Source organism: Tetrao urogallus (assembly GCF_951394365.1).
Source record: "Tetrao urogallus genome assembly, chromosome: 17".
Lineage (NCBI taxonomy): Eukaryota > Metazoa > Chordata > Aves > Galliformes > Phasianidae > Tetrao > Tetrao urogallus.
The window spans coordinates 5,789,391-5,812,548 of NC_136830.1; the positions used below are offsets into that span (position 1 = coordinate 5,789,391).

At 39.4% G+C, this 23,158-nt stretch overlaps 1 protein-coding gene across 1 annotated transcript in view; it reads right to left on the reverse strand.

Moving 5' to 3' along the window:
- Positions 1 to 23,158, reverse strand: part of CLIP1 (CAP-Gly domain containing linker protein 1) — a gene marked incomplete at both ends in the record, with an annotated part of 52,157 nt that overhangs the window by 8,769 nt on the left and 20,230 nt on the right. The window contains 12 exons of the mRNA XM_079543854.1: positions 2,698 to 2,818; positions 5,119 to 5,225; positions 6,503 to 6,640; positions 7,778 to 10,060; positions 11,042 to 11,257; positions 11,350 to 11,515; positions 12,177 to 12,333; positions 13,685 to 13,768; positions 14,002 to 14,059; positions 14,999 to 15,115; positions 16,465 to 17,409; positions 20,351 to 20,455. Coding sequence (XP_079399980.1) covers positions 2,698 to 2,818; positions 5,119 to 5,225; positions 6,503 to 6,640; positions 7,778 to 10,060; positions 11,042 to 11,257; positions 11,350 to 11,515; positions 12,177 to 12,333; positions 13,685 to 13,768; positions 14,002 to 14,059; positions 14,999 to 15,115; positions 16,465 to 17,409; positions 20,351 to 20,455 — 4,497 coding nt within the window. The remainder of the gene's footprint in view (positions 1 to 2,697; positions 2,819 to 5,118; positions 5,226 to 6,502; positions 6,641 to 7,777; positions 10,061 to 11,041; positions 11,258 to 11,349; positions 11,516 to 12,176; positions 12,334 to 13,684; positions 13,769 to 14,001; positions 14,060 to 14,998; positions 15,116 to 16,464; positions 17,410 to 20,350; positions 20,456 to 23,158) is intronic.

The following is a 23,158-nucleotide window of genomic DNA, read 5'->3' on the forward strand; positions in this document are numbered from 1 at the left end:
CAGCAAATACTCTGAAGCCAGAAAAGCTCCCCGAGCTCAGTATCTGACTAGGAATCTTTAACTAATTACACACAGCTAATTATTTATGAATCGATATAAAAAACCACCCCTCAGCATCTTTAGGCACTTTAACCTTTAGATGTCAGGATAAATCATTCATGAAAGAGTATTCATTAATTTTGCAAAGTGTGTCACATGCAGCTGCAGATTCACTAACCCAACTGACTAGCAGCACACTTAGAATTTATAGTTACCATAGTGACTGCTCAAAATACTTAAAACATATGCTTGCTATCTTTCTTACTGCATTTTAATAGACATGCACAGAAACCCAGACTGAAGCACTGCTACATTTGTGACTCCTTCCCTACTGTCCAGTTTTTCAGCATCTGCTGTATGAAATACAGCTCCACAAGTGATGCTGGTCTAAGTCATCTTCTTTCTCAGCATCAGCACTCGTTCTCTTAAACCCAACTGAGCAGTTCTTCGTAGCAATGTTCTTTCAGTTCCATAGGCAGCCTGAAGCAAAAAAGTCCAAACAGTGCTGAAACTCGGTGCCTAAATACAGTGTGTGTGCAGAATAAAAGAGTTGTGGAATCAGAGTGAACGTGCTAACCTGAGAAAGGGCTACCAGTGCCAGAATCCTCAAGAACCTGGTTGAGTCAAAGGCCGAACAAGTTGACTTTAAGTTTAGGTTTAGCGCAGATCCAAAGGAAACATGAAAAAAGTTGCATTCTGAAGGCTAACAGCAGGTCTCCATCAGACTGAAAAGGATGATCAGCACCGGTCAGTACTTCATGTGCTCCAGAGAATGCTCTCTGGGAGGATATCCGTCTTCCATTCAAGGAACCAAGAGATCTAACGGTTCTGGGCGGATACACTGCACATCTCATCAATAAGAACTGAACAGTACTGAGCTCATCGTGTGACACCTGGAAGGGAACCTGCATTCTACATGACGCTATTTTGCCTTTGCTCCTTTTGCCACAGCAGAACTTCCTGGAACAACCAAGGCCTCTCCCAGGCTGTTACGAGGCCACACAGCTCACTGGATCCAATACGACAGTTCAGAAATGCAATGCAAAGTTCACACTGGAAATTGGAAGGTAAACAGATTGTTTCTCAAGCTCTAGCAGACCTTCCAAATCTTAGTTATGGAAGCCATCTGCTTATGGACAGAAAAGGTCACGGTGAAAGTGAACTGAGAATATTCCTGTTTGCAAGGTGATTGGCTCTTTGTGCTTCACAGACCTGGCACTGAGATTGGATCCCTGCTGACAGATCCACAGGCAGATAGGATGGAGACACCAAGACTGCTCTGTGAGTTCATCTAGAAACTACATGAGGCCACAGTGAGACTGCATTCACCTCTGCCAGCCCCGTGGGCTGAAGGTCCCCTTCCTTCAGGCACTTTCTGACTGGCTATTTAGGATAGGCAGAAAGATTTGAGCGATGTCGCTGACTCCTTTTCAAGTTACAACTCTTTCAAAAAAATAACAGGTTGCCTCAAAGATTCTGAAATAATTTAAGAAAACATGTGGGAGTAGGGAGCAGAGCTCCCACTGGCTGTTTAGGATGACAGCATTCTGTTATCACATCACTACTCAGATGCATCATGACTCATTGGCTGAGCCCACACGTCTGGGACTCAATTTAATCATCTCCAAAGGCTCTTCAGGATGAAGAAGCTCGTGCATTACTCCTAGCAGCAGCCAAAGGGATTTAGAAACTTGCTAGATCTGTAGTTACTCATCCTCAGTATTTCAAAGCAGGTTAGATTCCTTGGGGGAAAAGCCAGCCTCTTGGCCTCAGAAGTGTTAGCCTGTGTTACAGGATGGAAGACATCTCTTCCATTGCCTCTGAGAGCAGGCATGCCCATTTCTGCAGAAGAGCTCTCAGCCAGTACACAAAGCCATGCTCCACTCTTGCTTTTAAGCTAGATGTTCCTTAGGTGCCTTCATGGTGTTATCATGAGAAATGCTCCGCAAGAAATGAAACCACCATATGTAATGGATGTAAATCTAGTATTTCTCTAGGAGGTACCAGTGTTGTAAGCTGTATAACTAAGCACACGCTTTAAGATTCCAGTGTGCCCAAGTGTAATATTAAAAAAAAAGTGTTTTTTTCCCCATAAACTGTAACAAAAAACCAGCAACCTCATATGAATTCTAGTCCTCCAGTACCCAATACCTGACTGCAGCACTGTTCATGTACAGGCACAGTATCATGTCTAAGTAAGCATACACATGCACAATGCTTTTTATAGACTCCAAACAAGTAGTTTTAAATAGTATTCTGAAAGACATTCTAAATATTCTTTCTTTTCATGGGAACGGAGAGCAGGAATAAGGAGAAGCATTAAATAGATTTCGTTAGTACTGCTTAGATGGAGATTTCATAGTTGTATAATAAAACTACTCCTGACAGAAATAGAAAGAGTCTCTTAATACATTTGGCTAAATCATATTGAACTTATGCTTATTTCCAAGCCTCCTAAGTATCCTTTGTAGGTTACACAACCTTCTGTTAGCCTGCAGTACGAACCTGGCAGTGCAGGTGGTTTCCAAATTTATTTTAAAACCTCAGAACAACTCATCTTTCAATCACAAGCATGCAGTGCAACGTCACCCAGACATCAGTGGAAACAGCATGTACCACACTTTCAGCACACATCAGGAAACGTTCCAGCCACTCTACCTTCTGATGACTTGTGACTTCGTCCCTGCTTCTGCCCAGCTCCTCGGCAAGTTTCACGTTCTCCTCTTGCAAAGCTGCGAGCTGCTGGGACTTCTGAGCAGCTGCCAGCTTCAGCGCTTCGCTGCGAGGACAGAGAGTGCATTGTTACCATAGGAACGAGGGAGGCAAGAAAAAACTGGGGGAGAGAATCAGCTTCACAGCTTGGAAAAATACATCGAGGTCACGTGCCCGGTGGGACTGACAATAAAGGTGACGAGCCGTACCTCGCTGCACACGGATAGGTTTAACCCTGAAAAGAGACAGCAGCACAAAATGATCGCTCCCTTCTCCTTTAAATGCATCAGAGCTCAAGGGAACGCAGGGAAAATTCAGTCTGCTCGTTCTGCACATTTCCAGTGGTTATCGAGCATTGGATTTAGGAATATCCCTCACAGGAGCTGCTGATGAGCTGCACAGCCCAGACATGCTCAGAAATGAACGTGGCTGACTACTCTGCAGTTAAAGCACGAGAACTGGCTTTAAAAACAAAAAAAGCTCACAGTCTCTCAGCACTCCCTGCAGGATCTGCCGCCCAGACAACCAAGAATGTGTGAGATTGTGGGGTCAGCTGCTCCATTCTTGTTATCTTTCACGTACAAAACCAAACAACAAAACAAAAGCTGAAGTATATCTGCAGGTTTCATTTTGCTATTAATACATATTGTTTCCTTAAAGTAAGTTTATGTTTGATTTGTTTTTGCTTGCCTGGGGGACAAGTGACTAATGTAAGTTCTTACAATATCTGAGTATATCTTAAAAATGAAAAGAGTTTGCTTAACTTCAATAAATGGGAACTTCTATGACTGGGTTTTGTTTTCATAAAAAGGAGTCTCAGTGCTCCTATGTGCCAATATTACACAGAGTTAAACCCTGACCAGAATATTAAAAGTATTTGTGTGGATGTGGGAGGCAGGAGAAGCCAGGAGTCGGAAACTCACTCAAGTGCTTCAAGACAGAGGAACTCTATGGGCTGTTACTGAGCACAGTTAAACAAAAGGAAGTGTGATTTACCTTTAGAATTTAGCACTTAATATGACTTAAGATTTTCCAACCATTTCTCCAACCCCTGATCTCTAGCTACACCACTAGAGAAGCTAGTTTTCTTCTTCTTGACCAGTTCTCAAGCCTCCTAGACTTGGATTAAGCCGGCTGGCTCTCCTCACCGAATGCTGATTCAGATGGTCTTGGTACGCATATACCTGCTGACACAGGCGCATCCCGTCTGTAACCACGACAGTTTGTTCAAACCAGTCTTCTCTTGAAAAAATTACAGTCTAATATATTCCGTCTCTCCATGAAATCAGACTGCTAGCCCCTTCTGCCCCAGCATTACAGCAGCTGCTCTAGAAATGATTGTTTTGCTTTGGCACTTCCCACGAGCTTGGAGGCGGGCAGAAACTGCAGAATGAAATCCCACCTTTCTTCTGCAGGGTTGCTCTCTATTCAGGCAGGTTTTTAAAAGCAAGTTAAGAATGGTCACACATAGAGAAACTAAGTGTTCATTCTGCGTGCTGATTTCCTTTGTGTCCTGCCTTGACCTCAGAGCAGTGGTGAGAGCTGTCACAAAATGACTTATGGAACTAATAACAATAATTAATCATAGATGCTCTTATCTATCAGTCCAAATTCTACATTCCAGCTCTCAGTGTGCAGACAGGCAGGAATGCAGATTTGTGATTTCATGCCCAACATCTCAGAGCTGCGGGACCTGCAGCTCCTGGACAGCAGTAACAACATGGCTGGGCTTTCACTCACAGCAGCACTCACAGCTTTGGTACAGCAACACTGCACACACAGATTACTCTGTGCCAGATGCTTTGCAGTTACTTTGTGTACAATGCTACACATTACAGTACATAAGCAATAGTTTCTCAAATGATAAGTGACCAACTCTGGTTATACATATTTATATACACGGATTGTATGGTACCAGTTAGAAAATAAGAGCATAGTGCGGCAAGTGGAGTAAACTGGATATCATGAGGAATAAGAACAGAACCCAATTTTCTATGAACAATATCTCTTAAAACTACTTGATGCTCCAAGTATACTTACAAGGGAATACTGCTTGGATTTGATATCAATTAAGCTTTTAAAATAATTTAGTGCCCTCAGGTGGCAGAACTAGATACTTCCTCCACCAAACAAATTATTTCAAAGCTTGAATGAAGGAAGGATTTGTTCATAACGTTTAGAAACTCAGGAGCAATATTCTGATTTCAAACTATATGCCTGCCAACCCAGTATCTAATTTTAATTAAATATCTGCTTTATAAATAAGGATACCAGAGAAGTACTGAATTACTTTTTTTGTTTGTTTTTTTTAAGAGATAAACATAACCACAAAGCAATGGTTTAACAAACGTACACTGAAATACTTACAATTCTTTTTTAAGTTCTTCCACTTTCTTGTTCTCCAGGTTCAGGAGCTCTTTTGATTTAGTGAGTTCCTCTTCATTTTTCAAATTGTTTTGCTTAAGCATGTCCAACTTAAAGAGAAAAAAATACCAATTACACAAATGAACTATGCTGTCTTCAGGTGCATCACTTGGAAAAGTATTCAGGAAAACAGAGGCCTGAGCTGAGCTGTTCCTTTTTGTCATTTTTGTTCATTAAATTAATTCAGACCATTTGAACTGAGAAGCATTTGTCCAACAGAACAGGTTGAGCCCTTCTGAATTCAAGTCCAGAGCACAAAGAATTCAATCTCCTCTTCAGAGCAGCTTACAGTAATCTGATGAATGGACCCTGGTATAAAAGGTAAAGCTCCAAAGCACCTCCATTTTAAATGCTACGCATCTCAAAGCTTTTTTGTCTTTTCTTTTTTTTAATAACTCAATACTGCATGTTGAAATCAGCTCTTCCCTTTGATATTTAGTCCTCTAAAATAACTGATAGGAAGTTCTCCTTTACCATACCTTAATTAATGAGAAACAGAAGGCTGAATGTTGTGCTTGCAACCATAAGAAATCAATTCCTTCCAGAGATCTTGTGGCACAGGTCAGATTGCTGCTTATCTATTTACTGAGCTTGCATTTACCAGTGAAATCCCACAGGCTTGTGAGCCTTATTTGTTTGCATTCACTGACACATTATATTACATAACAGATAATCTTCAGCCACTCTCATGGCATTACAGACCCTGTGCATGATTTTCTTTTTTTTTTTTTTTTTTAATCCCAAAAGAAACTCCTGCTATTATTAACGTCACTGCTTTTAATTCTCGAGCCATCAGATCTCCTTGGAAAACACTACTGTTTCTGAACAGCTGTGGCACTTAGGTTAGCCCAGCTGTCCACTGCCCATTATTAGGAGAGCTGCACAAGACGAAATGATGACCAAAAAGAGGCAACAGAGTCCTTCACATCTGCAGAAAAGCTGCCAGCTGGATGTTAGATGAAGATATTCTGGGGACTAAGAGTGCAAAGGAGATTAGTGAGGGCATTCTCCCTGCCCTCAAACCCTGATGTATGACAGAGTGGCAGGGTGAAGAACAGGCGCTCAGAGGAACGCTGTACTTGTTGGACTGTGAGTTCTTTGGGACAGCTGTGCTCGTGCTTCTACGCAGCACGCTTCACTGCAGTGTGAGGCTGCACCCAACACAACCTCAGGGAACCAAAGCACCAGTCTGAGCTGTGTTTCATACCAGAAAGCGACCAAAGCCTAGAACACAGATTTCACACGCTACATAGACACTGTGAGAAAGGTCCAAATCACTCACAAGCTAGGCAATACTTTTCATATAAAAGCATTTAAATGTGATTACTTCATTCTGCAGCTTCTCATTTGTCTGTCTGGAGTTCTCCAAAGATGCCAAAGTTTCAATCTTTTCTTGGTGAATGGCATCCTTCTCTTTGGTCACCTTCTCCATGGTCTGTAAAACTTCTTCTGCTCTTTTGTCAGCCTATGTATAAAGGGAGGATGGAAGGAAAGGAAGTATTACCAGCGGGACATCTGAAAGCAAAAGGGGAACCACAATACTTTACGCACAGCTCAACTGTTTGCCAGCTGCTTTCCAATTAAACATGGCCTTCAACAGGAATGTACTTGCATTCTGAAGCTGCACAAAGTATGAAAATCAGTGGTCATGAGTAGATTCACTTCCATGCAGAAATTGATTGGGATCTCATACTTGCGTCACCACTGAGGAAGCTCGTTTCTTCTTTTTAATTACCTGGATTTCTATTTACCGCCGCTGAGATTGCTCTTAGATTTCTGAACACTTTAGAGAGTAGCAGCTCAGTTGATATTCACTTCCAACACACCGCTCCATTTTCAGAAAATGTGAAATTACAAAAAATGCTAAAAATGTGAGAATAAGTTAAAAATTAAATAACAAATAAAGCCAATGATCACATTGTTTTAGTGCTGTTCATTATGCCCTCATAAAATAAGTGTATTTTAATACCTAGGCAGGCATAATGCATTCCTGTAGGATATCTCAATTCCATTTTGCATTAAAAATGATTTTATGGGCTTCAAGCCAAAGAAAAATTCAAACTACTATTCAGAATTTGTTGGTGGTGAATACAGAACACTTCTGTGAATAAAAAGAACACAGTGGTTGCCAATATCTAAAAGTCCTACACTGCAAATTTAAATGGTTCTCCTGCATTGTTTTCTTAATCCAATGACATTTACAGCAGCAGGACACTGTTTTGTACTTTCGGAGTAACACAGATTTGTATTTTGTTGCAATTCCTCCTCCAGCTCTTAAGCTGCAAAGTACTTTGACAGAGGAACTGCCCGGTTTTCCTAATAGATTCAGAAAACAAACCTTCCTTTTATTCACAGTTTATGTTGTTTTCTTGCAACATTCAGCAACAACATAGGCTCCCATATTTAGGAATTATTTAAAAATAAGTGTTATAATTGAAATGTCTTTCAGCTCACAACCTGAAAAAAATCCAAGGTAATGAGAACAAAATTCCAGCCTGTTCATACTGAGGTGCTGATTGTGCAATGAAGTGCAGAGAGAAAACCATTGAGTTAGTGCTCAGTATTAGTATAACCATACTTGATTGTTTATGTGTTTCAATACCTCAATTTTTTGCACAAATGTTTGGGCCTGGAGAGTCTCTATTTCTCTTAGTTTCAAAGCCAGATTGCTCATCTCCTCCAGCAGCAGCTCATGTTTTTCCTCAGAGAACAGCAGTCTGCATGAGAAGTCTGCATCAGTTTGCTCTAGAAGTGCCACTACTTTCTCACGCAGTTTGCAATATTTTTTGGACAATTTCTCCTTCTCTTTTATTATTTCTTCATTAATGATGACCAGGCTCTTCCACTCAGCATGCAGACTTTCATTTTCCTGAACTAACTCCATTTTCTCCTTCTCCATCGCCTCATATTTGTGCTGAAGTTCATCCTGCATCACAGAGACACAGCTGTGCATGTCCTCAAGCTCTGCTTTTGATGCAGACAGGGAAGTAAAGTCACTCTTCAGTTGCTCAATTTTGGACGCCAGCTGCTCTGTTTCTGTACAGAGAACCTTTTTTTCTTTAATTACTTCCTCCAGTTTAGTTTCAGATTTTTCTTTTTCCTGAACCAGAAGCTCTTTCTCAGTCAGAAATTCTTTATTTTTCTCTCTCATCACTTCCATCTCCTTCTCTAAGAAACTAATGCTGTTTTGTAGCTCCGAACGTTCCAACAAAAAGGATTCCTTATCCAATATTCTAGCTTTCTTTTCCACGGTTAAGTTTTCTTTCATATTCTCAACCTCATCAGTTAATTTCTGGCATTTCTCTTGTAATTCCGTCCTCTCTCTGTTCAGTATTTCTACATCAGAGGAAAAGGTACTGAATGAAGATGACAGGACCTGCTTGGCAAGTGATACAGCAGCCAGTTCATCTTCTAATGTTCTTCTGGCATCCTGGGCCTCCTTCAGAAGATCTGAAAGGTCACTTTTACAGGCTATCAGCTCTTGATTTTCTAGCTTCTTCTTCTTTAGTTCCTCCTCGAGGGCTTCAATGGAATCTTTGAGGGTGGCATTCTCTTGGACCAGAACACTCCTGGCTGAGAAATCCAGCTCCTGCTCTCTCTTCATTTCAGAAACTGTGTTTTCAAGAGACTTCTTCTCATCAACAAGCTCAGAGTACTTTCTCTCCAACTCATCCTTCTCTTGCAGAAGAGCTTCATTGTGCTTTTCAAATTGCAGTGACTTAGAAAAAACAGATTCCTTTTCCAAGTTCAAATCATTGATCTTCTCAGTGAAGGCTCTCTCAGCAAGCTCAGCATCTGCTGTGGCCTTTGCGAGCTTTTCAGTAACTGCCTTATTTTCATTTAGCAGTTTCTCCCTTTCAGTCAGAAGCCTTTGTTCTGATGCAGAAAGAGCCTCTTGAAGCAAATGAATACGTTCAGAGTTAGATGTCTCTCTTGAGGATTTCATTTCCTCAAGAAAATTAGAGAGATTAGAAAGGGAAGCCTTCAACTCCATATTGTCTTTTGTCATCTTTTCAAGTTTCTCACGTTCAGCCTCTAGTTCTGTTTGCATCTCGTCTCTTCTCACTTTTAATGCCTGTTTTTCACTAACACTATTGGCCAAACTCACACACAGCTCTTCTCTGCTTTTAAGGAGCATCTCCTTTTCAGACTGCAGACTCTGATTTGTCTGCAGCAGACAGTCAGTTTGAGTTGTTAAGGCTATATGTGTATTGTTAAGATCCAAGTACTTTTCTTGGGCTGAATCTCTCTCTGCAGTCAGAGTTGACACTTCTTGCAGTAGCTCCCTTTGGCTTCTAGCCAGGTCATCATAAGAACTTTGCAGTTTCTGAATGACATCATCTTTGTCTTTAATGACTGCATCATTCTCTTCCAAAAGCTTCTTCTGATAACGCTCCAGTTCTTCCCGTTCCTTGATATGTTTCTGACATGCCACATCCACAGCATCTTTGTTGGCCTGAAGTTCTTTCAACTGTTGGAGCAAGGTTGACTCTGAAGACCGGAGAGCATCATTTTCTTGAGTTACCTTCAGAAGATCTGCCTGTGCTGTCTCTATTTCAGAGAGCAATTTGCTTTTCTCAGAAACCAGTGCTGCCTTTTCTGTGCTTTCCTGACGACTTTTGGCCTCAGCTTCCTCTTTCTGCTTTAAAATTTTTTTATTTTCTGAATTAAGTTCTTCGTTTTTTGCCCAAAGCTCTTCTCCGTCTTTCTCAACTAACAAAATCTTTGACTCCATCTCTAGGTGCTGTGATAACAGTGACTCCTTCTCTAATTTTAGAGTATTCCTCTCCTGTGCCAGAGTCTCTTTTTCTGATATTAAATCCCTCATCTTGTCTGACATTAGTTCAATCTCTTTCCTGGCTGATGCTAACACAGAGCTCAAGGACTGAAGAAATAAAGTGAGGGAGAAGGGAAAACAAAAATGAAGTCAAGCAGACAAACGAGAAATGTGGATTAAGGGCAAACAGTGCTATTGTGATTTAAGTTTTTTAAAAAACTGTATATATTGTGGCACAGAGCCCTTCTGCAAACTAAACTGTTGACAACACACCGATGATATTTCATTAAAAAACATCCACAAGGAAATATTGTGGTGGTTTCATTAAAAAATATCATAGTTTGAAGGCTACTCCATATAAAACCTCATCACGTTTTTTAAACTGCTCCGAATGACTTTTCTGAATGAAAACTGCTCAGAAAGAAGAGCTACAGAATGGTTTCATCAGAATCTAAGTTAAAATGCGCGTTACATACTGCCTTCAATTCCCAAAGTAACCTTCTGTAATTAGCTCTCCTCAAGATTCTGCCCAAGAAATACTGCCAAAACACCATGTAAGTGATGTACCTAAAAGTTGACTTATTTGCCAATTAATATACTGAACATTTTGCTGAAGCACAAAATATTATAGCCACTAATCTGGGATGAAAGCAAGCAGGAATGTCAAAGAAACAGGAGACAAAATGTAAATCATTCAAGTCAAGATTCATATCAAATAGCTGTACATACTACAGAGCAAAACTTCAAGTGTGTAACACCTTTCAATGAAGTATTTCACAACATATTTAAAATTCATGCACTTGTAACACTGAGAATAATATTTGGCTCTAACTTACTGTCAAGTCAATCAAGTATCTATGAACATAAAATGGCAATGTCAAAGAATCATACTGCATCTAGAGGCAATAACCAGCTGGTTGCGTGTGCTTCATTTCCCTAATCAACATTAACCAACCCTGGAAAAATTCAAACACTGTAAATAAACTACTATAAAATGATGAAGCCAGGAAGAAAAAAACAAATCAATGAGTCACTGAAATACGAAGATTTGAACTTGAAATTACTTGCAAAGTAAGAAAGTATACATACTTTAGCCTGTTCTGCTTGCTTTTTCAGCTCCTCAGCCTGTGTTTCCAACTCATCATTTTTCTTTTGTGCAGTTTTCAGTGCCTCTTCTGCATCCAACAAGTTCTGCTTAAACCCTTTGATATCTGCATCGTGTTTGGTGATCATCTCAGAAGTTTCTTTTTCATACTTTGCCTGAAGATCCTTATACTGATTTTCACTGGTCTCCATTTGCTTTTTCTAATAGAAAATAAAACAGTTGGAACAGATGCAGTGGTACATCACAGTAACTACTCTCAATATAGTTAGCTAGTGCTTTTTAAACATCTTACTATGTCCATTAGTTGATCCTGCAATTTTTTCAGCTCTTCTTGATGAGTCTTGAGAGTTTCTTGCTGACTCTGCTCAGCTTTCTGTGCTGCCTGTTCCACATTTTTCTGAAGCTGAACAGCCTTTTCATTTGCTTTTGTAAGCTCAAATTGTATTTGCTCCAACTGCCTAAAAAGACCAAATAAAAGAACATTACTTTTAGCTGACAGCATGACAAACTCTGAGGTGAAAGACTCTGAATTATGTTGAAGTCCTATATTCTGTCCAAACGTTTAGAAAGAGATTTTATTATTTAACATAATTGGAACATAATTTAATTCTGCTAAATTAAATGTACACATGCAGGAACGAGCATTAGCTTGCGTGCACAGCAACATTTCTGCCACTTAACTCGAGCCCTGCCTGGGTTTCTGTAAAAATAGATTGTGCATACAATAGTTTTTATTTGAAAGAAACTACATTTTCTCTTGCTGGTCAAAAAAGAAACGGAAGGGTCTCTTCTGTATTGAAATAAAACAAGTTTTTGGGGTAACTAAATAGTTATGAAGCACAATCATGAGACAATGTACCCCTAAAATGTTTGTTTATTCTGGACTGTTAAAAGTGTATGTCACATAGAATTGCAGAAACTAAAAAGCACCAAGACTCTCTTCAAGTAAATGTGAGGAGACTATTTTGATGAATTAAGTCTGATAGACTAAATTCACTTGTCACATCAATGTGAGACCCAATGTGACTATCTTGCTCAGCTATCTGCAAAGAGAAAATGAGAAGCAGGGAATGCAGGAGTAAAGAATTAGTGAGAAAATATCTTGAAATGATGGAATACCTTTCTTTTAACCGTAGCTCATCATTCATTTTCATAAGCTGGGCAGAGCTGTCTCCTGATGACTTCATGATCTCTGCAATATCATTTTCTAGTTTGGCTTTAGCTTCAGTCAGTTGCTGTTCTCTCTCTTCTCTCTCCTTCAGTTTAGTCTCCATCACTGAGCAAGACAAAGGTTAGTAGTCCAGTAAGCTTAAGAGAAAGGGTATGCACAGATTAGCTAGAAGACCATAAAAAACTAAAAACAAAATTATATTGATACTACGGATCATCTGAATTATCCTTCTGAAACTAAAAATTATAACTGGTTTGAACTTCACACTTTTATCTGTAGCAGAAGATTAAGAACACTTTAGCTATAGTGGTAAAGCAACTAGCTAAAAGATCTTTGTTTCAGAAGTGATTCACTTAGTTCAGGACACAAGAAGTTGTGCTATAGGTATCAGATAGAAATGAAGCAATATAACAATAGAGACATCACACCTCACCAACAGCACAGCAGGAAGAACAATGCAAGCATCATGAAGTTACAGTAAAAAAGTCATGAAATCACAGAATGGTTTGGGTTGGAAGGGACCTTACAGATTATCAAGGTTCCAACCCCAATGCCATGAGCAGGACTCCAGCCACCAAAGCTTGCTGCCCACAGCCCCATCCCTCCTAGTCTGAGCACCTCCAAGGATGGGGCACCATAACTTCTCTGGACAACCTGTTCCAGTGCCTCCCCACCCTCATAGTGAAGAAATTTTTTCCTAATGTCTAATCTAAATCTATTGTCTTTTAGTTTAAAGCTGTTACCTCTTGTCCTATCACTATACTCTCTAAAAAACTGCTCCCCAACTTTCCTATAGGCCCCCTGTGCATACTGGAAAGCTGCTATAAGGTTTTCTGAAGCCTCCTCTCTCTTCAGAGCAGAGCTGCTCCAGATTTGGATCATCCTTGTAGCCCTCCCTCACACCCACCCTGTCCACATCTCTCTTGTGCTGGAGGCCCAGCACAGTGACTTGGTACAGGGAGGTACTGTCCTTGCTTACAGGGTATACAGTCATTAATTTCTTTCTAGACCAGTTCTGAATTAAGATATACAACTAGAAGGACAGAGCAAGCCTCCACCTGTGAGAGGCAGGAAGAAGTAGACGATCAGACTAACATGCAGTCTTTATGATGTCCTTAAAAAGGGGAATACTAATTATGCTTCTGTTTGGTCACCAAGTCTTTGCTGGGTACCTAACCATTATCACATGATTTTGTAGCAATGTTAAAGCAAGAATTTAACTACTGATTTGGAATACACTCAGCTGGGAAATGTTTTGCTTTACTGCACTATTTCCTTAATACAATGGTCATCTTGCTGTGTCATTATATGCAATGCCACAAAAGGTTTCTTTTGATGGTGTATGCATTTGTGAAAGCACTGCATACTATGTAAGATATGGGAAGCTGAGCAGGAGGCATAAGAAAGCACAAAGCTGATGCATATTTCAAAATATTCCATTTCATTTCTTCCTTACCAGTCAAATTAGACTTCAGCTGTTCCAGTTCTGAAGACATGAGTGCAAACTGTTCTTCTTTTTGGTTTAGTTTTTCTATTGTTTCTAAGCAAGTAAAATTTTAAAGACAAAGTTAGTAACTACTTAGATGCAAATAATTCCACCTATTTGCAAGATATGCTGCTCTCAAGAGGACAGACTGCAAGTGACCCTGTCTTTTCCCTAGCTTCTAAAACCGCTGTGTTGCCAAGTTTAAATTCGAAAGAACATGAAGACTTTATTTTGCAGTATAGTTTTCTACAGCTTTTTAGTTGTCACTTATTTCACAGCAGACATACCTTGCATCGCGCGATGAGCATTTTCTGCTCCATCAGCTGCACTAGTAAATTTTTCTTTCTGAAAAATGGACAAAAATTTGAGGTAAGATTTGATGTTAATAGTATAATTCAACCACTGAATTTATATTGGGTATTCTACATGTAGAAAACAAACCATATCTATTTATGATAGGAGTGAAAACTGAAGTTTTTGAATTACAGCTTAGCACTGATCTATTCAGCAATAATTCAAGGCTGATCCCTTGCCTCGGTTGCAAGTCCCTAAGCTTTCAGAATAAGCTCTCCATAGCAAAAGAACTGCAGACACAGCCCAGTGTAGGAAACATGAGTTCTGGGCTTCTCAGTGTAAGAAGCTACCCACGTTATTCAAAGGCTGCACAGTGGACGTCTGCAATGCTGTGATCAATCTCATACCAGTGTTTTCCAGCTCTACCAGAAGAAAGAGATGCTAGTGGAAAACAAGGGAAGATGCTGAAGAAGACATTAAGTGAGACACTGACATTAATGTCAACTATGGCCAAGGAAAGATTTTATGACAAGGACAGTGAAACTAAAGGAGCATGGCTTCTGTTACTAACCATGGTGTTCAGGAGAATTGCACCCACCCACAGAATGCTTACAAATGGAATCAGGTGAAAAATGTCTTCAAAAAACATTTGCAAGATGTTCCTATAGTGAGTATTAATTTATATAACAGGTCACACATCCCTTAATTAATAGTCTAAATTTAAGCTGCATGACACCTTTCATGTGGCTTAATATTTCACCTGTGATTTCTTAACAGATAATTTCTATTTAGACAAAACAGCTGATAAACACAAGTCAAGTGAGATCTTCCTTTCATTTTGAGATGGATCCTATTTGTCATGAGTCAATGCCTTTTTTTTGTAAGCACTTTGGAAGACTTTCTCAGAACTGATCCTCAGAATTTAATTATGCTCTCAGCACAACAACCAAAATCCGAAGGAAAAAGCCAAAATTTTTGAGTACTACTCACCAAAAGTTGAAGTTCCTTTTCCAAAGAATCTTTAACTTGATTTACTGCACTCAAGTTTTTCTCAAGGTCAAGAAGCTTTTGCTCTTTGCCCTGCAGTTCCTTGGCCAGATTACTAGCCTAACAAAGATGGTTAAATGGAGTGAAATGAAATTACAAACATGAATGATAAAAAATAGAGAAATTAAAAGTTGACTTTGAAGAAAATAACTATAATATTAAAATCATTGTAAGATGAACAAAATGAAAATTAAAAAAAAAAAAAGAAGAAAAAAATGTAATGTGTTAACTGAGTGAAGCTCATTTCCACTGATGACTACATCACAGTACTGATTGGATCTTGGAACATGATTGAAATAATTGAAATGTAGTTATCTTAGAATTAGAGCACTTGATGGTAGACATTCTGGAGCACACTGAAACATTTCCAAACAGTTACAGAATCACTTAAATTGGTAGTTTAGGTTCTTTACTGTTTTAATTTTTTTAACATGTAGCACTGTGTGTTTCGACTGGCTATTCACACCAATACACACAGGGATGCCATTTTCCAAAAGATTCTGTACCTCACCCAGGATAGTGCAGAAATTCAGTGTGAGCTAAAAATATGGTGCCAATAGTCCACAAAAGTCAAGTATCTTGGAACCATCTGTGAAGGGTTTAGGAGAGCTCCTTCAGCTACCTTCCCACTGCTCTTATAATTGGAGTTCTTGCTTGTCAGGTTATGCGTTGACAGGGGGTTTGCCCAAAGCCCCAGAATGAAATTAAATCTTAGCACTTTTATTTCTAGCTGCAGTAGTAGAACAACTTTCTGTACTGAATACCATACTGGCAGCCTTAAAGAGACATCCAAAACACCAATAAAAAATCTTGGTAAGATACATCAAGCTGCAGTCTGTGCTTCAAAAATGCAATGAGAAGGTCCCTGACAACACTGCTGCATATCTTTATCTTAAAGAAAAATTCCTCCAGGATCTTTGTTTCGCTTTTAATAGCACTCTGCCTCTTCCATCATCATCTTTGATGACAGCAAAGGTAGTAAAGATACTGCTGGCACAAACTGAGAACAGAGAATCTCTCTACAACTCAGTGCAATCATCAGAGGAGAAAACCCACTGAACCCCACATCACTACGCCAATAGTTCTAGCACCAACAGTGAAAAACTCGTATATTAAGGTGGAGGGCTCTTCTCCCAAATAAGCCAAAAAACTAACCTTCCATAACACAAAGCTTTCCACAGAGGCATGTTTTCCTTTTGCTGAGTGGTGCAGACCAAGCAATAGAACCTGTTCAGAGATCTGACCCAATTAACACTTTCTCTAAACCTCCTCAGATGGTACAAAGACACATTGCTAATAACAAGTTTTTGGCTTTTTTTTTTGTGATGAGTTTGCTACAGCAGTTTAGAGCAGTAAAAATGTAAAAACAAAAACAAAGTAAAAATAAAAGGATGGATGTTGATACAAACCTTGCTACTTCCATCAACCTTTTCAGTCTCTAAATTCTGTATCTGTTTCTCAGCTGCCTCAAGCTGCTCGCTAAGTTTCTGGATTTCCAATTTACCTTCAGAATTGGCTTTCTGAAGTGCAGCAAGGTCCAAAAGCTTTTCTTCAGAAGCTTTGATCTGTTGTGTAAGACTATCAATAAGTTTGGTTTGTTCATTGCACTTGGCTTGCAGTACATCTAGCTCCTTTACCTTTATTTCAGCTTCCTGTAATTTGTTTAAAGTGTCTTCCATTTCTACTAGATGCTGATCTTCCACACTTTCCAGTTTGGTCTTCAGGTTTTCCAGGGTTTGCTCTTTCTCCTCTGTGACCGCCAGCAATTTTGCCTTCAGTTCTTCAATCTCCTTTAAATGATGAGATTTTTCATTTTCCTGCTTCAGTTTTAAATTCGACATTTCATTCTCGTAGTCTAATTTAACCTTCTCCATCTGCGTTTTTAACTCTGCAAATTCTGCTGTCTGAGCCCCTGCACCTTTGCTGAAAGAAGCTTTCAGTTCTTCCATTGCTTGCTGATGGGAAGCAATTGCAGATTCCAGCTTCGATTTCCACAGCTCTATTACATCTGAATTCTCTTTGTTGGCATGATCAAGCTTAGTTTTCAATGATTCATTTTCTTTTCCCATTCTCTCATTTGAAGCTGTAAGTGTTTTGATCTCTTTCCGCAGCGCTTCTTCACTGCTTTCAAACTTCTCTTTCAGAGAGCTCATCTCGCGCTGATGCTCTTTGCCAGCTGCTGCCATTTTTTCTTGCAAAGCACTTATTTCTTGTAACAATGAAAGAGAAGTATCCACATCATCAATGTGTTTACTAGACTCTAATCTCCCTCGAAGCTCAGCTACTTCCTTCACCCGCAATGCTAGATCTCTTTCTAGTTCCATGATGCGAGATTTTTCTGATACTGTAGCCACCTACGATTAACAGCATTTTAAGAAAAGAAGAAAGAATTATAAAAGTCATAAGTTTAATACATGGAGACACTTAGACCACAGTGAAAAGAAATCACCAAGCGTTGCAAACCAACATCATGAGCCTCCTCTTACCAGCGGTTTAGATTATGATGCCTCTGAGCTTCACTACTACCTCCTATTTCTATGGAAATGCTAAAGAAAGCTTAAGAAAATACTGTTTTTATATGGAAGGCTGTGAAACAAGACCAACTGTTAATTCATTTATGCATAAATTATCACTGAAGGAAAGAAAATGTACAGATGCTCACATCTTTCTATTACGTGCGTATTATGTTCTCCCTAAAGATGCAGTTTATTTAAACTCATTTTTCTGAGGTTATTGGCAAATAATAACTTGCTAAAGAAAAGCCTGCAAAGTTGCTTCTGTACATTATCAACATTCAACAAAATGTTTCTTAGAACCATTGTAAAGCAGATGGAAAAAAGATGGGAGAAGCCCCAGTTCTCTAACTGCTGTAATAACTGCTTCCAAATTCATAACTCAAGTACGAGACTGTCAGAAAAACATACAACTGCCTTTTTGGCATATGGATCCTCTGAAACTTCTTCCATATTCACTCCAATGTTCTCCTGAAAAACCTTCCTCACTTCATCTGAGCTTTTCAACAAATATTACAGACATTTCTGGTATGAAAATCACACAAAACCAGAACAATGACATCTAATTAGGAAATCAATGCTTCAGCCTTCTTATTATCCAACAGCCTGAAAAAGACACCACTGTCTGCAACTGCTCCTTAACAGTACTTATTGTAGGTGACGTTCTTGGACATTTCTAATATTCATCCCTACCTTAACTTCAGGAAGAGCTGTGTGTGTGCGTGAATATATATGTACGCTTTCAAGAAGGCAATCAATTATACGTAATATGACACATACTCAGCTTTCTATCCCTATCTATCCAGAAGAGTTAATACTCTTCATCTCCCTGATTAAAGAAAGTGGTTGGAAGGGACAAAGAAATGTAGGAAGTATTATCTGAAGTGAGCAGTGGATAAACCACTATAAAAAGCAATGAGATTATTAAAAATGTGCAGATATTTATAAAGACAAATAAATGAATTTTGAGCATGATACAAAAACTGTCAAGGCTCAGCAGCCCATTCTGCAGTGGGCAGAACAGAAGAAAAATACATGTGACTTTTTCATCCTCTTTACTGATAAAACAATTTATAAAAGGGGAATAGGTGAAAAAATAAATATATCTATCCTGCAGATCCTGCAGGAAAAAATGATTCACAGGAGAGAACTGTAGCATTTCTTTCCAGTTGACATTGCTTCATGAGTTTTAAAGATTTGTGATGACTTTTTGGGTTTTTTCAGAGCGAGATAACAATATTTGCTTTTTTACTTCTAACACAAGAAAAGATGTATCATCCAGAGGAAGTTCACACCTTGTCCTGCAGGGAACTCATCACTCTGAGAAAAAGGCAGAATTAAATTCATTACTTCATTACATCAAGGGACTGTGAAAGATTCACACTGTAAGACATAAAAGAACTGGCACTCCTGGTTTATTTCCATTTCATTGCTCTAAATTGAAAATGTATCTGATTGCTCATCTCTAGAAGCAGATTTACAGGTTTTTTGTAATAAAAACCCCTAATAACAGGGCCTGAATGGTGCACTGTTATCTGTTACTCATTATAAAGATGCCACATTCCAGAAACAATCAACTGCAGCATCTTACTGGATATGTACTTATCTGTAAAGAATTTAGGACAAAGGGCACTTATCAACAGTGGCTTATCATTGGGCATGACCAAGATCACTGAGGTGCTGCTTCAGAGCTGGCCAGAACCACAGCAACTGATCACAAAGTACAGGGGGTTTCGCTGGGTTCTTTCCCCCAGGGAACCCTGAGGTAACGGGGCAGATCGCTTCTCGGCCTTCTGGTGAAGAGCAAGTGTAGAACTGCACTGTTCACAATTATTCAGGGTTGATTTTGATCAGAGCATTAGTTGGAATCGTGGACATTTCAGATTTCCTGTATTTAAGATTTTATGAATTATTCATCGAGTATCAAATTGAAAAGTAAAAAAAAAAAAAAAGAATACACCAAAACCTGTTATAACTTTCCAGGTGCAAAGACACCCAGATGTAACTCTATGAAGCACAGCTTTTCATTCTTCTTGGATCTTTACTTTTAAATAAGCACAGGTACACAATAAAATGTTATAGCACAATAGACTTTGCTAACAGACACATGTTGAACTGCTGAAGTCAACTCCATCAGTCCTCTGAGCCTTGCTCCAAATACAGTGAACACAGTTAGCACCTTCCTAGAGAGAAAAGCCTCTGTTCTCTCAGAAACATGCTGAAAATCCCAAGAATCAACATCTGCTGCACATCTGTCCTGGGCCCAATGCTGAGCAATATTTTGACAGCAGCATTGTTACTAATGCTACTGAGGTACTCAGGAAAATATTGTGTCATTGGTAGAAAAAAAAAGAATTAAGAAGTCCTTGACGTAGCAAAGCAAGTAGCACAACCACCATTTCTGAGTTAAAAGCACTGGCACAGTGGAATTACTTCTCTTGGATATAATGAACTTTGCTACTTCTAAAAATGAACCACTGAGCATTCCTTTCTGTCTGCTCACAGTCCCATGTGCCACTTCTGACACGGATTCAAGTACTGATTTTGCACTTTGACGTCATCTTACCTGGATTCTCCTGAAGAAATGAGCACACGTACACAGCTACACACACACAGCACCGACACTCAAAAGCAATGCTCATTTTTACAAGTGCTGCAGCTACAGGAGGTTCGTGGCAGGTGCAAGATCTCTTTCAGCATGTGTTACACCCGGCAGACTGCGTCACCAGAAATCTTCCACAATACAAATCAGTCTTGTTATTGAAATAGTGAAAACCATTACCCTAGTGTCTTCTAACTCCCTCTGGAGTTTGTCAGCTTTGGTCTTTTCAAAGAGCAGGCTCTGTTCAAGCTCCTTAATGCGGGCATGCTCCAGTTTGGTCTGCGTCTGTTAGTAAAAAGGGAAAGGAAGAGAACACAACGGTGCCACCATCACATGCCAGCACACAAGGAGGGAGCCACATGCAGGCCGTGCTGCCAGAATCTTCTATCAATGATGAGCAGAGAAGATGCAGTGGATAAAATGAACAGGGAAATACTATGGATGAGAAAGATGGGCTGAAAGTGTAAATGGACGGATGTGTAAAAAAATTTTTTAAAAATCACAAAGAAATATGGACAAAAGTTTCATGCAGCCAAGTAGAAGTTATTTATCAGTACATGAAGTTTTCAGCACAAATTAGAGTAGTTATGAAAAAGTACATAAAATATAAATATATACCTACACCTGTTCTAAGAGGATGATGCATCCCTTTCCTTGTCATTTCACTAACTTCTTTCTTTAATGCACTGGTTGTATTATTCACATGATGTATTATGAACCAGGGGATGAAAATTCACCACTAAAGCTCACGTGACAAATCAAACTTTTTTTTTCTTTTTTAATGTGATATTAATTAGCTGCATCTCAAGTCTCAGTCATAGAAATGCTTTTGGTCAAGATCTGGGAATATTAAGGTTCATTTGTCACCAGAGTATGAATTGTATGAACAGAAAGAGCCTGGTTGTCTGAATGGTAACTGCAGAACCCTCCTAATTTATCCCTCTCCTCCTCCAGAAAGTAAGCAAGCAACAAGATTCTCCAAAACCAGGGGACGCAGGGAAATAGTCTGGTTGCTCTGTAATTGTTGAGGACTGCATAATGAAACAAGATGTGGAACTGGAAAGACTGAAAAAAACTAACAGAACAACAGAAAAACCCAACTTTGCCCTTCTTTGAAGATCCTCAAGGAAAGCAGGAAGTACATGAAACTAACTAAGCTGTCACCTCCTGCCTTCTGTTCACAAAGGGGTAGAACTTTTTTGGCAAGCACACAGAAAACTGAGTACTTGGGCTCCAAGAAACTCCAAGAAGTGTGCATGAGAACTTGAAATTGGAGAGGTGCGGTGAAGTCCAGCAGTCAGTTCAAACCTGACCTCCTTACTGACGTGATGAAAGGAAAAAAAAGTAATACGGAGTTAAGAACCTCAGTGCTGTGCCACTCCTGAAATGCAGAGAGCTGATTTGTTTGCAAGTGTGAAACAATCCAAATTAAAAGGACTATGAAAGTGCACCGTTTCCTATGTCTTTTCAAAAAAAAAGGGCAGTTTCTCAGAGCTCGCCCACACAAGAGTAAGGTGGAGCTCCAGAAATGAATGCAGTTCTGTCTGGGTATGCTAAGATGTGTTTTGCCGCTCAAGAAATTGCATCCATCAGACTCGATGAAAGTTCTCTATCACAGTGTAGCTGCAGCAGTGACTTTACTACAGAACAAAATCAGACAGTATCCCCCACACCTTATGACTGCCTTTAAGAGAGGAGAGGACCTGCAGCCCGGTGAGATAACTGAAGAGTGGATTGAAAGAAACCCAAAGGAGGAGCGTGCAAAACTCCAAAGCCACACTGCTGCCAAACCCACAGCGGTGCACACAGCTGGCAGGACACTGCTGCTTCTCTCATCTTTGTAAGATGGCATTTAAAAGTCCCTACAGAACTGTGTTCTTTATAGAGGGACAAGATGATTTGCACTGCCTCCAAACCAGCCACAGCAGTTACAGATTGTGTGTGGTCTCTGCAAAGACAGACAGACAGGGATGACACTCGTTTTGCTTCAGGCCTGTTCTCCTTCAATCACAGTATTCCTTCAGACAGCATCATTTATTATCGTCTTCTCCCAAAGCATGCTGACATCTGGTGGTTTCAAATGTCCTTTTAAACGTTTTTCCAGCTGAATGGAGTTGGCTGGTTTACTGTGAAGTTAGTTATAAGGCCTGAAATACTAAAATCCATCAATATTAAACTTACTTCTTAGATTTGTGTTGTTTGATATTCCACAGCAGATTAATTTCTCCATCAGTGCAAGATATTCAGTGCAGATGAAAGAAAAAAACATGAGAACGTGGCTTATCAGTTTTGCCTCCCATTGGCTTTGGAAACAAAAACATTCTAAGGTAAATAGCAGTTTTTGAAATGGCTGTAATCAGTCCTCTCTCTGAGACTGACTGGCAATACTTCTAAGTATGAAAACTAAGCTATTTTTAAAAATTGAGTATTCATCTCTTTCCTGCTCTAATTCCCAAAAGGGATTCATTAGAAAACAAGCCTCAAACCTGACAGTTGCAGAATTCTCCTTTCATCATTGCAGGATACATTATCTGAAGATTTTCTATACTATGTAAAAACCAGGACACTTTCATCATTAATTTTACAGACATCACGTTAGTACTGCAAAGATCTGATACACCACCACTGATTACCAGCTTTTTAAATGCCATCTCCAATATCTCTCAAAGAAGAAATTAAAATACTACCATGATGAAAATAAAAGCTCAAAGAAAAACTCAGCAAAACAAAACTACTCCAGAGATCTTTGCTGGACACTTTCTCCCCATTTAGTAGATAGAAGATTATTCTTTCAACGAATGTGATTTCTGAGGGACAGCCTCCAGTTTCCCTGAGGCAACAATCACTGCAAAATTTTTAATCAAAGTACTGATCATCCGAAGAGCAACGTCTGAAGAATTATGGTCCTCTGTGAGGAAACTGGAGTGCACAATAAACTGACAAGAGCAGAGTACTACAAAAAGAAGAACTGGATTGCATACCTTAAAT